This window comes from Nerophis ophidion, linkage group LG01 (genome assembly GCF_033978795.1).
Source record: "Nerophis ophidion isolate RoL-2023_Sa linkage group LG01, RoL_Noph_v1.0, whole genome shotgun sequence".
NCBI classification, from domain to species: Eukaryota; Metazoa; Chordata; class Actinopteri; order Syngnathiformes; family Syngnathidae; genus Nerophis; species Nerophis ophidion.
In genome coordinates, this window is record NC_084611.1 from 6850546 (window position 1) to 6865081 (window position 14536).

The 14536-nt window shown below is 39.7% G+C and overlaps 3 protein-coding genes across 5 annotated transcripts in view; all 3 read right to left on the bottom strand.

Moving 5' to 3' along the window:
- Positions 1 to 14536, bottom strand: part of LOC133553287 (zinc finger protein 239-like) — a 152771-nt gene that overhangs the window by 53195 nt on the left and 85040 nt on the right. The gene's annotated exons all lie outside the window — the stretch shown is intronic.
- LOC133556441 (gastrula zinc finger protein XlCGF57.1-like) overlaps positions 1 to 14536 on the bottom strand; it is a 101174-nt gene that overhangs the window by 16961 nt on the left and 69677 nt on the right. The window contains exon 1 of one of the 3 annotated variants that reach the window (XM_061906770.1): positions 1548 to 1919. The exons of the other annotated variants lie outside the window; for them this stretch is intronic. Within the exon in view, the coding sequence (XP_061762754.1) occupies positions 1548 to 1902 (355 nt within the window). The 5' untranslated portion in view covers positions 1903 to 1919. Of the gene's footprint in view, positions 1 to 1547; positions 1920 to 14536 lie in introns of those variants that run through there. 3 annotated transcript variants of the gene reach the window in all.
- Positions 12825 to 14533, bottom strand: LOC133553954 (oocyte zinc finger protein XlCOF6.1-like). The gene has a single exon (XM_061902304.1). The coding sequence runs from the start codon at positions 14518 to 14520 to the stop codon at positions 13234 to 13236; it is 1287 nt and encodes a 428-aa protein (XP_061758288.1). The 5' UTR covers positions 14521 to 14533; the 3' UTR covers positions 12825 to 13233.

Sequence of the window (14536 nt, forward strand, 5' to 3'; positions counted from 1 at the left end):
ACTTCATGAGTGCCATCAAAGAAGACTTTGGGACAATTTATGATCCAAAACCTTATATTTTTGAGCCTGAACATAAGGAGGATGAGATAGAAATTTTACAAGCTGTGTGATAGGCAGATCAAGCAATTAGCACTACTGCAAGTGCTACACAAAAAATGCAAAGTATGAACATAACTCATTTCTGTAGAAACTGCCCAAATGCTGAAACTGAGCTGAAATGCTGATGGAATAAGGCTGGGCGATATGGCAAAAAAATTATCAAGAATATTTATTGCATACCACCTGATCCTGATTAACATCACTTTAAAAACCAAATTAAAGTCAGATTTTCCCGTGCAGGATAACAGCAAGTACAGTTGCATCCCTACTATTTACTAGCACAGTATCTTGTAACAGACATTTCCGCCATGTTTGATGGAGGTAATATATGCTCACAGCTGACAACTGTCAATTTGTTCATGTCTATAATTGTGTTTACTAGAGGTGTAACGGTGCAGGTAACCCACGCTTCAGTCCGTACCTGGTTGAGGGACCACAGTTTTGTTTCTTTTCTGTACATTTTGTGAAAGTAAAGAGAATAACCTTTTTCCTCTCAACGTTCATACCTCAGATATTTGTGAAAGAAGCAGTGAGGAGGTCCTGGGTAGGGTGGATGTCGCCACATATGAGCAACATACCACAAACTAAACAGCTAATTGCTTATTTTCCCTTGTGTGTTCTCATGTGTTTTACTGCGTCTGCTTTATGTGGGAACCTTTTACAGCACACTGAACAACTAAATGGTTTTTCACCTGTGTGTGTTCTAATGTGTTCAGTCAAACGGTTCTTGATAGAAAAGTGTTCACCACAAAACGAACAGCCAAATGGTTTTTCACCTGTGTGTGTTCTCATGTGTTGAGACAAACGGCAATTTCGAGAAAAGCTTTCGCCACAAGCTGAACAATTAAATGGTTTTTCACCCGTATGTGTTCTTCGGTGTTGAGTCAAATCGCTATTTTGAGAAAAGCTTTTGCCACAAATTGAACAATTAAATGGTTTTTCACCTGTGTGTGTTCTCATGTGTTGAGTCAAACGGCAATTTAGAGGAAGGCTTTTACCACAAACTGAACACATAATTGTTTTTTCACCTGTGTGTGTTCTCATGTGTACAGTCAAAGACCTATTTCGAGAAAAGCTTTTGTCACAAACTGAACAATTAAATGGTTTTGCACTTGTGTGTCCTCTCATGTGTTCAGTCAAAAAGGAATTTTGAGAAAAGCTTTTGCCACAAACTGAACAACTAAATGGTTTTTCACCTGTGTGTGTTCTCATGTGTTTAGTCAAATTGCTCTTTTTAGAAAAGCTTTTGCCACAAACTGAACAACTAAATGGTTTTTCACCAGTGTGTGTTCTCATGTGTTCAGTCAAATACCACTTAACAGAAAATCTTTTAGCACAAACTGAACAATTGAATGGTTTATCTCCTGTGTGTGTTCTCATGTGTCGAGTCAATTTGCTCTTGTTAGTAAAACTTTCAGCACAAACTGAGCAGCTCAAACATGTTTCACCTCTCTTCTTTGAAGAGCATTCAGAGTGTTTGTTGTCAGTGTGAGTCCTCATGTCACCTTCACAGTCTTTATCGCTGCTCAAAGGTTCTTCAACCTCATCTTCAGCCTCACTATCTGATAGTGGAGCTAAGAGGTTGTCTACTTGTGGTTTCTCTTCATCATCTTCAGTCTTCACAGAGACAACAGTCAGTGGAAACTTGGTGTAATCAGGTTCCTCTCGTCCTAGAAGACACTCTCCCTCCTGAGTGATGCAGAGTTCCTCCTCTTCCTTTTTAATGCAGGGTGGTTGTGGAGTCTCCTGCTTCAAAGTGGAGCTCCCCCCTGACTGAGGGGAAACTTCTTCTGGATTACCCATCAGCTGCTGGACGTCTGCAAGACACAAACAACAAAAACACATTTTCTTCTATGTACTGTATGTGTGTGTAGTAGTGTTGTACAGTATACTGCTACTAATAAAGCATCCTGGTACTAATTAATTGAAATCAGTACTATACCACGTTTGAATAGTACTGGTACCGTTCTTTCATCTGAATGCTGCTGTGCGGTGGTGACTACAGAGCCGAGGCGCATGATGTTGAGTGTGTCAAAACGCACACACAAAGTGCATACAAGCAATAACATCGTGGAGAGGAAGAAAGGCAACAAAGGACAATTCTACTGGTTAATAAAGAGGGTGTGTGAAGTGCAATATGGAGGTATTTGGGCTTCTAAACTAACAATAAAGGTGACACTTTAAACAGGGAGCCGCCGCTCTGCAAGGGTTGCTTTACACCTTTCCTGTTTGTGGGCTCCCAGACCGTGGTCGAGGAGCGTAGGGCAGACCTTCCCTCCAGGGCCCATGTTTTGTCGGGGGTAACACTGGGTCCATAAAGCTCCACTCTCTGGTTGGAAGGTCGAGGCCGTCGATTAGTTACAACTTGGTCACCTTATTTATTATTTCCACAGGGCACAAGCGGACATCCAGCATGCTATTAACACTCCTGCACATGCTACCACTACCTCTCCTTACTCGCCCACTCACTTACAAAGGCTGTCCCTGGCAATGGAAGGCCTGGGTCGAGCTGTGGGATCACAGACTGTGGCCATTTCTGAACTAAATCACAAGATGGATGACATCATAGAGAGGCTTTGTGGATTGGAAAAAACTGGATTGAGAGCTGACATGGACGATTAGAGCAGACAGGCCATGAAAATGTCTGCTCGCTTGGAAAACAACATTCCTAATCTACAATCTGACTCCCTAGCATGGCCTTGACGCTGCTCAAAAACAGAAAAAAGGCTGTTGGGGAAACATCCCTGAAGGACACCTCAGCGAGGGACACTCTGACTACCCTCCCTCCCTCCTCAACAACACCCGGGAGTTAAACTTTGCTTGCACTGCCTGCAGAGCGACTCAGGGCCTATAGACACAACAACTCACTCTGAACACACACACACACACACACACACACACACACACACACACACACACACACACACACACACACACACACACACACACACACACACACACACACACACACACACACACACACACACACACACACACACACACACACACACACACACACACACACACAGCAGCAACTGGCCTTCGTGGCCCCTCACCCTCCCCTCTGTCGCCAGTTTTGTTGATTAATGTCTTTATGTGTGCTATGGCTATGGGGTTTTTCCCCCCTTGACCTCAGTCTGGACCTCTGCCCTGGAGTCCAGCCTTTGAATGAATATTTTTTACTCTCCCCCTACATATACCTGTTTCTCACCTTTTTATTGAAAGAGGCACTGGACTATCTGACTCACTCATCAGCGATCCTTTTTCTGCCTCCTTGTAATGTTTTGTCTGATCTTGAATGGGATTGTGCTGACAATCTCATTTCCCCTCGGGGATCAATAAAGTACTATCTAATATAACCTAATGTTACTCACGTCACTCACCCCACATACTATTACTCTTAAAGGTGCACACACACACATACGCTACTCTCGCCAGATGTGGTGATTAGTATTAGCACCTTTGCTCCTGCTGCTCTCTCTTTACTCGCCCGCTCACTCACTGAAGTCACTCAACAACACGTTGACATTCTCACAAACACACATACTACTCTCATAAGTTAAAGCCATGCTGTTATAACACGTGGCTTGGCATTGTCTTGCTGAAATAAGCAGGGGCGTCCATGATAACGTTGCTTGGATGGCAACGTATGTTGCTCCAAAACCTGTATGTAGCTTTCAGCATTAATGGTGCCTTCACAGATGTGTAAGTTACCCATGCCTTGGGCACTAATGCACCCCCATACCATCACACATGTGTAAGTTACCCATGTCTTGGGCACTAATGCACCCCCATACCATCACAGATGTGTAAGTTACCCATGCCTTGGGCACTAATGCACCCCCATACCATCACACATGTGTAAGTTACCCATGTCTTGGGCACTAATACACCCCCATACCATCACACATGTGTAAGTTACCCATGCCTTGGGCACTAATACACCCCCATACCATCACACATGTGTAAGTTACCCATGTCTTGGGCACTAATACACCCCCATACCATCACACATGTGTAAGTTACCCATGTCTTGGGCACTAATACACCCCCATACCATCACACATGTGTAAGTTACCCATGTCTTGGGCACTAATACACCCCCATACCATCACACATGTGTAAGTTACCCATGTCTTGTTCACTAATACACCCCCATACCATCACACATGTGTAAGTTACCCATGTCTTGGGCACTAATACACCCCCATACCATCACACATGTGTAAGTTACCCATGTCTTGTTCACTAATACACCCCCATACCATCACACATGTGTAAGTTACCCATGTCTTGTTCACTAATACACCCCCATACCATCACACATGTGTAAGTTACCCATGTCTTGTTCACTAATACACACCCATACCATCACACATGTGTAAGTTACCCATGTCTTGTTCACTAATACACCCCCATACCATCACACATGTGTAAGTTACCCATGTCTTGTTCACTAATACACACCCATACCATCACACATGTGTAAGTTACCCATGTCTTGTTCACTAATACACCCCCATACCATCACACATGTGTAAGTTACCCATGTCTTGGTCACTAATACACCCCCATACCATCACACATGTGTAAGTTACCCATGTCTTGTTCACTAATACACCCCCATACCATCACACATGTGTAAGTTACCCATGTCTTGGGCACTAATACACCCCCATACCATCACACATGTGTAAGTTACCCATGCCTTGGGCACTAATACACCCCCATACCATCACACATGTGTAAGTTACCCATGCCTTGTTCACTAATACACCCCCATACCATCACACATGTGTAAGTTACCCATGCCTTGGGCACTAATACACCCCCATACCATCACACATGTGTAAGTTACCCATGTCTTGTTCACTAATACACACCCATACCATCACACATGTGTAAGTTAGTCATGTCTTGTTCACTAATACACCCCCATACCATCACACATGTGTAAGTTACCCATGCCTTGGTCACTAATACACCCCCATACCATCACAGATGATGGCTTTTCAACTTTGCGCCAAGAACAATCCGGATGGTTCTTTTCCTCTTTCTTTGACGTCCAATGTTTCCAAAGCCAATTTGAAATGTGGACTTGTCAGACCTCAGAGCACTTTTCTACTTTGCATCAATCCATCTTAGATGGGCTCGGTCCAGTGAAGCCGGCGGCGTTTCTGGGTGTTTTTTATAAATGGCTTTTGCTGTGTTTCTGGGTGTTGTTGATAAATGGCTTTTGCGGTGCATAGTACAGTTTTAACTTGCACTTACAGACTGCACTTACAACTGCAGTGACTGACAGTGGTTTTCTGAAGTATTCCTGAGTCCATGTGGTGATATCCTTTACACACTGATGTCAGTTTTTGATGGAATACCGCATTCAATGTTATGTGCAGTGACTTCTCCAGGTTCTCTGAACCTTTTGATGATATTATAGACCAGGGGTCACCAACACGGTGCCCATAAGGACCAGATTATTTGCCCGCTGGCTTGTTCTAAAAATAGCTCCAATAGCAGCACTTACCAGTGAGCTGCCGCTATTTTTTAAATTGTATTTATTTAGTAGCAAGCTGGTCTCGCTTTGCTCGACATTTTTAATTCTAAGCGAGACAAAACTCAAATAGAATTGGAAAATCCAAAGAAACTATGTTAAAGACTTGGTCTTCACTTGTTTAAATAAATTCATTTATTTTTTACTTTCTTCTTATAACTTTCAGAAAAACAATTTCAGAGAAAAAATACAACCTTAAAAAGGATTTTAGGATTTTTAAACACATATACTTTTTTACCTTTCAAATTCGTTCCTCTTCTTTCCTGACAATTTAAATCAATGTTCAAGTTTTTTTATTTTTATTGTAAAGAATAATAAATACATTTTAATTTAATTCTTCATTTTAGCTTCTGCTTTTTGGACGAAAAATACTTGTGAAATATTTCTTCAAACTTATTATGATTATAATTAAAAAAAAAATATTCTGGTAGATCTAGAAAATCTGTAGAATCAAATTTATATCTTATTTCAAAGAATTTCTTTTAAAAATTTTTGTTCTGGAAAATCTAGAAGAAATAATGATTTGTCTTTGTTAGACATATAGCTTGGTCCAATTTGCTATATATTCTAATAAAGTGCGGATTGGATTTTAACATATTTAAAACATGTCATCAAAACTCTAAAAAAATCATCTTAATCAGGAAAAATTACCAATTATTTTTTAAATTTTTTCAAAAAGATTCGAGTCAGCCAGATTTTCTCTTTTTTTTTCGGTTGAATTTTGAATTTTAAAGAGTCGAAATTGAAGATAAACAATGTTTCAGAATTTTAATTTTAATTTTTTTTCGTGTTTTCTCCTCTTTTAAACCGTTCAATTAAGTGTTTTTTCATCATTTATTCTCTACAAAAAACCTTTTGTAGAAGAAAAAAAGTTTTACAACGGAATGACTGACAGAAATACCTTTATTTTTTTCTACATATATTTATTGTGAGAAATCATTAAGATGATCAGTGTTTCCACAAAGATAAATATAATTAACTATTAACAATAACATAGAGTTAGAGATAAATTGAGCAAATTGGCTATTTCTGGTAATTTATTTAGGTGTGTATCAAACTGGTAGCCCTTCACATTAATCAGTACCCAAGAAGTAGCTCTTGGTTTAAAAAAGGGTGGTAACCCCTGTTATACTCTACATAGTAGAGTTTTAACTTACATTTACAGACTGCACTTACAACTGCAGTGACTGACAATAGTTTTCTGAAGTATTCCTGAGCCCATGTGGTGATATCCTTTACACACTGATGTCAGTTTTTGATGGAATACCGCCTGAAGGATCCAAGGTCACGGGCATTCAATGTTACGTCTGGTGATTTCTCCAGATTCTCTGAACCTTTTGATGATATTATAGACCTTAGATGGTGAAATCTCTAAATTCTCTGCAATAGCTGGTTGAACAATGTTGTTCTTAAACTGTTTGCTCACATATTGTTCTCAAATTGGTGACCCTCCCCTCCATCTTTGTTAGTAAATGACTGAGCATTTCATGGAAACTACTTTTAAACCCAATCAAGGCACCCACCTGTTCCCAAGTAGTCTGTCCGCCCGTGGGTTTTTTTTTTGTTTTTTTTGCCACTTTTGTCAGCTTTTTTGAAACATGTTGCAGGCATCAAATTTCAAATGAGCTAATATTTGCAAAAAAGTAACAACGTTTTCCAGTTTGAACGTTAAATATCTTGTCTTTGCAGTCAATTCAATTGAATATCGATTGAAAGGAATTTGCAAATAATTGTATCCTGTTTTTATTTACCATTTACACGTGGTGGCAACTTCACTGGTTTTGGGGTTTGTACAAACCCCGTTTCCATGGGAGTTGGGAAATTGTGTTAGACGTAAATATAAACGGAATACGATGATTTGTAAATCAATTTCAAGCCATATTCAGTTGAATATGCTACAAAGACAACATATTTGATGTTCAACCTGATAAACATTTTTTTTTTTTTCAAATTGTAATTAATTTTAGAATTTGATGCCAGCAACATGTGACAAAGAAGTTGGGAAAGGTGGCAATAAATACTTATAAAGTTGAGGAATGCTCATCAAACACTTATATGGAACATCCCACAGGTGTGCAGGCTAATTGGGAACAGGTGGGTGCCATGATTGGCTATAAAAGCAGCTTCCATGAAATGCTAAGTGATTCACAAACAAGGTTAGGGTGAGGGTCACCAATTTGTAAGTAAATTGTCGAACAGTTTTAGAACAACATTTCTCAACGAGCTATTGCAAGGAATTTAGGGATTTTACCATCTACGCTCCGTAAAATCATCAAAAGGTTCAGAGAATCTGGAGAAATCACTGCACGTAAGCGATGATATTACGGACCTTTGATTCCTCAGGTGGTACTGCATCAAAAACGGACATCAGTGTGTAAATGATATCACCACATGGGCTCAGGAACACTTCATAAAACCACTGTCAGTAACTACAGTTGGTCGCTACATCTCTAAGTGCAAGTTAAAACTCTACTATGCAAAGCGAAAGCCATTTATCAACAACACAAAGGAATGCCGCCGGCTTGGCTGGGCCCAAGATCATCTAAGATGGACTGATGCAAAGTGGAAAAGTGTTCTGTGGTCTGACGAGTCCACATTTCAAATTATATTTGGAAACTGTGGACGTGGTGTCCTCCGGAACAAAGAGGAAAATAGACATGCAGATTTTTATAGGCGCAAAGTTGAAAAGTCAGCATCTGTGATGGTATGGGGGTGTATTAGTGCCCAAGGCATGGGTAACTTACACATGTGTGATGGTATGGGGGTGCATTAGTGCCCAAGGCATGGGTAACTTACACATGTGTGATGGTATGGGGGTGTATTAGTGACCAAGGCATGGGTAACTTACACATGTGTGATGGTATGGGGGTGTATTAGTGACCAAGACATGGGTAACTTACACATGTGTGATGGTATGGGGGTGTATTAGTGAACAAGGCATGGGTAACTTACACATGTGTGATGGTATGGGGGTGTATTAGTGCCCAAGGCATGGGTAACTTACACATGTGTGATGGTATGGGGGTGTATTAGTGCCCAAGGCATGGGTAACTTACACATCTGTGAAGGCACCATTAATGCTGAAAGGTACATACAGGTTTTGGAACAACATATGTTGTCATTCATGCAACGTTATCATGGACACCCCTGCTTATTTCAGCAAGACAATGCCAAGCCATGTGTTACTACAGCGTGGCTTCGTAGTAAAAGAGTGCGGGTACTTTCCTGGCCCGCCTGCAGTCCAGACCTGTCTCCCATGGAAAATGTGTGGCGCATTATGAAGTGTAAAATAGGACAGCGGAGACCCCGGACTGTTGAACGACTGAAGCTCTACATAAAACAAGAATGGGAAAGAATTCCACTTTGAAAGCTTCAACAATTAGTTTCCTCAGTTCCCAAACGTTTATTGAGTGTTGTTAAAAGAAAAGGTGATGTAACACAGTGGTGAACATGCCCTTTCCCAACTACTTTGGCATGTGTTGCAGCCATGGAATTCTAAGTTAATTATTATTTGCAAAAAAAATTAAAGTTTATGAGTTTGAACATCAAATATCTTGTCTTTGTAGCATATTCAACTAAATATGGGTTGAAAAGGATTTGCAAATCATTGTATTCTGTTTATATTTACATCTAACTCAATTTCCCAACTCTTATGGAAACGGGGTTTGTAATTCAGGTTTTCTGTTTCAATTTTTCTGAATTCCATTTCTTGAATATTCGTGTCATACCACAAGTTATCATGAATTGATTAACGTGGACCCCGACTTAAACGAGTTGAAAAACATATTCGGGTGTTACCATTTAGTGGTCAATTGTACGGAATATGTACTGTACTGTGCAATCTACTAATAAAACTATCAATCAATACCCTCCTGAAAGTTCCATCCATCCATCCAGTTCCTGCAGCTTATTCCCTTTGGGGTCGCGGGGGGCGCTGGAGCCTATCTCAGCTACAATCTGGCGGAAGGCGGCGTACACCCTGGACAAGTCGCTACCTCATCACAGGGCCAACACAGACAGACACAACATTCACACTCACATTCACACACTAGGGACCATTTAGTGTTGCCAATCAACCTATCCCCAGGTGCATGTCTTTGGAAGTGGGAGGGGCCTATCCCCAGGTGCATGTCCTTGGAGGTGGGAGGGGCCTATCCCCAGGTGCATGTCCTTGGAGGTGAGAGGAAGCCGGAGTACCCGGAGGGAACCCACGCAGTCACGGGGGGAACATGCAAATCCACACAGAAAGATCCCGAGCCCGGGATCAAACCCAGGTCTACTCAGGACCTTCGTATTGTGAGGCAGACACACTAACCCCTCTACCACCGTGCTGCCCCCTCCTGAAATTTGGCTTTTCGAATTTGGGGCTTTGTTTAAATTCAGACACATTTTTAACATAAAATATCAGTTATTAAAATATACCATACCAAAACACCAACAAAGGAATTCAATACAACTTTTTTTTTAGAATAACAAGAAGATAAGAATTAGAAATACAAAGGCTCAGATGTTTGTAACTTAAACTTACTTTTTTTTTTACTATCATTCAAATGTGAACTTTACAGTATAAGAAAAACACTAGCAGCTAGTTTATTTTACTATTAGTGTTTGAACATAGCAGCATTTTTTATTGTCTTGTTCTTTATGAGCTGCAATCCTCTGCAGGTTGATGTCGACATGTGGTCCAGTCTTCTCTTCACACACTGATGTAGACATGTGGTCCAGTCTTCTCTTCACACACTGATGTAGACATGTGGTCCAGTCTTCTCTTCACACACTGATGTAGACATGTGGTCCAGTCTTCTCTTCACACACTGATGTAGACATGTGGTCCAGTCTTCTCTTCACACACTGATGTAGACATGTGGTCCAGTCTTCTCTTCACACACTGATGTAGACATGTGGTCCAGTCTTCTCTTCACACACTGATGTAGACATGTGGTCCAGTCTTCTCTTCACACACTGATGTAGACATGTGGTCCAGTCTTCTCTTCACACACTGATGTAGACATGTGGTCCAGTCTTCTCTTCACACACTGATGTAGACATGTGGTCCAGTCTTCTCTTCACACACTGATGTAGACATGTGGTCCAGTCTTCTCTTCACACACTGCACGTCTCTTACTCTTCCACAACATCTCTTCTTTCACATCATTATTTATTTTGCTCTTCCACTTTCTTCATGTGACTTTTGCATTCTTTCATCTCCTCTGATGTGAACTCCACTGCCTTCTTCAAGCTAACAATCATGGCGGCTCTTTCTTTACATTCTTCAACAAGGTCGACTCATTTCACATTTTAAGGGCTTGTATTCAAACAGATTTCAAATGACAAAACTTCAAGTCACTCACCTTCATCTTCTGTCTTTATCTCCGTTGGTGATTTGCTGGAATGTTCTCTTTGACATGACGTCACCATCTTAGCATAGCAGTAGTCGTCCATCTTCTATCACGTCTTCAATCTTCACTTCAGATATCGCTCCAAACTCAATGCACGTTCCGTGACTTTGGAAAAGACGACTTGAGATAAGTGTTGCTATATTTGCTGTGAATCATATGACTTTCAGATAGTGAATTCGAAAATTCTCCGAACGACCTCGTAGTTTTGCTTGGCTTCAAGTACATTTGCGCATGCGCCAAAAGCCCGCAACTTCCGTTTCCTTTTCCACATTTTTTTTTCAAAATAAAGGCAATTTAATATTGTTTTAAAACGACGTTGGCATAAGTATCTAACATCAAATAATCTTCAACTACTGCTTGAGAGTTAAAAATATATATATATATATGTGTATATATATATATATATACATATACATATATATATATATATATATACATACATATATATATATATATACATATACATATATATACATATATATATATATATATACATATATATATATATATATATATGTGTATATATATATATATATATATATATATACATATATATATATATATATAAATATATATATATATATATATATATATACATATATATACATATATATATATATATATATATATATATATATATATATATATATATATATATAAGCACATGCACAGACTTTTTCGATGGCTGTTGTTCAAACCAGAAAAAAGGCAAACATTGAAGAAAAAAATGTGTGAATGGATGAATGTGGAAATAGTGTCAAAGCGCTTTGAGTACCTTGAAGGTAGAAAAGCACCATACAAGTATAACCCAATTACCATGTACCTCTTGCTTGACATACTTGGGCGCCCCCGTATAAACCATTTGCTTGCCTAATAGAATTAATATTGCGACATCCAGTGGACACATTTACAACAGCAGTTTCTTTCATTTAAAAAAGACAGCTGAATTTTACACTTCACAAACTCATCTCGAACCTGTTATGCCTGAATGTCGAATGAGGTGGGGATTGGGTTGTGGGTGTTTGGGGTTAATTGTTCATATGTCTCTGATTTGCACATCAATCAGTCTGAGGAGTAAATTTTCTTTGTAGCGTTTGATGGACGCTACGTCACTACATGGTCGAAGAAAAGCTAAGCTACAGGAATCACTGTGGGTTCAAAAAGGAGCGAGACTAACACCACGCTACTGGGAACTGTAGTTAAGCTACATAGCGTCGCTACTTGTTGTGCACTACTGCCCATCACTGATTCTAACTCATAAATAAACACTAGCAAAAGTCAGCTGACAATGTAGGTAATGGGGACGCGCTCTATTTTGCCTATAAAAAATATTCAAAAGCTTCCAACAACTTTTTATATACACACTTAAGTATATATGTTATGTAATAACACATTCATAATAACATGTAATATTTACGTATTTTCATCATTTGAAGCAAACTGCGGCACATTTTTTTTCACATACGCCTCACAGCGCTTGCTATTTCCTTCAACAACACCACCAACTATTATTAATAAAGGCAGACTTCATGAGCGCCATCAAAGAAGACTTTGGGACAAATTATGATCCAGAACCTTATATTTTTGAGCCTGAATATAAAGAGGATGAGATAGAAGTTTTAGAAGCTGAGTGACAAGCAGATCAAGCAATTAGCACTACTGCAAGTGCTATACAAAAAATACAAAGTATGAACATAACTCATTTCTGTAGAAACTGCCCAAATGCTGAAACTGAGCTGAAATGCTGATGGAATAGGGCTGGGCAATATGGCAAAAAAATTATCAAAAGTATTTATTGCATACCAACTGATCCTGATTAACAACACTTTAAGCGAGTACAGTTGCATCCCTACTATTTACTAGCACAGTATCTTGTAACAGACATTTCCGCCATGTTTGATGGAGGTAATATATGCTCACAGCTGACAACTGTCAATTTGTTCATGTCTATAATTGTGTTTACTAGAGGTGTAACGGTGCAGGTAACCCACGCTTCAGTCCGTACCTGGTTGAGGGACCACAGTTTTGTTTCTTTTCTGTACATTTTGTGAAAGTAAAGAGAATAACCTTTTTCCTCTCAACGTTCATACCTCAGATATTTGTGAAAGAAGCAGTGAGGAGGTCCTGGGTAGGGTGGATGTCGCCACATATGAGCAACATACCAAAAACCAAACAGCTAATTGCTTATTTTCCCTTGTGTGTTCTCATGTGTTTTGCTGCGTCTGCTTTATGTGGGAACCTTTTACAGCACACTGAACAACTAAATGGTTTTTCACCTGTGTGTGTTCTCATGTGTTCAGTCAAACGGTTCTTAATAGAAAAGGTTTCACCACAAAACGAACAGCAAAATGGTTTTTCACCTGTGTGTGTTCTCATGTGTTGAGACAAACGGCAATTTCGAGAAAAGCTTTCGCCACACACTGTACAACTAAATGGTTTTTCACCTGTGTGTGTTCTTCTGTGTTGAGTCAAATCGCTAGTTTGAGAAAAGCTTTTGCCACAAATTGAACAATTAAATGGTTTCTCACCCGTGTGAGTTCTCATGTGTTGAGTCAAACGGCATTTTAGAGAAAGGCTTTTACCACAAACTGAACAAATAAATGTTTTTTCTCCTGTGTGTGTTCTCATGTGTAGAGTTAAAGAGTTATTTTGAGAAAAGATTTTGCCACAAACTGAACAATTAAATGTTTTTTCACCTGTGTGTGTTCTCATGTGCTCAGTCAAAGAGCTATTTCGAGAAAAGCTTTTGTCACAAACTGAACAACTAAATGGTTTTTCACCTGTGTGTGTTCTCATGTGTTCAGTCAAATAGCTATTTTGAGAAAAGCTTTTGCCACAAACTGAACAACTAAATGGTTTTTCACCAGTGTGTCTTCTCATGTGTTTAGTCAGATTGCTATTTTGAGAAAAGCTTTTGCCACAAACTGAACAATTAAATGGTTTTTCACCAGTGTGTGTTCTTATGTGTTCAGTCAAATACCACTTAACAGAAAACCTTTTAGCACAAACTGAACAATTGAATGGTTTATCTCCTGTGTGTGTTCTCATGTGTCGATTTAAATTGCTCTTGTTAGTAAAACTTTCAGCACAAACTGAGCAGCTCAAACATGTTTTACCTCTCTTCTTTGAAGAGCATTCAGAGTGTTTGTTGTCAGTGTGAGTCCTCATATCACCTTCACAGTCTGTATCGCTGCTCAAAGGTTCTTCAACCTCGTCTTCAGCCTCACTATCTGATAGTGGAGCTAAGAGGTTGTCTACTTGTGGTTTCTCTTCATCATCTTCAGTCTTCACAGAGACAATACTCAGTTGCAACTTGGTGTAATCAGCTTCCTCTCGTCCTAGAAGACACTCTCCCTCCTGAGTGATGCAGAGTTCCTCCTCTTCCTTTTTAATGCAGGGTGGTTGTGGAGTCTCCTGCTTCAAAGTGGAGCTCCCCCCTGACTGAGGGGAAACTTCTTCTGGATTACCCATCAGCTGCTGGACGTCT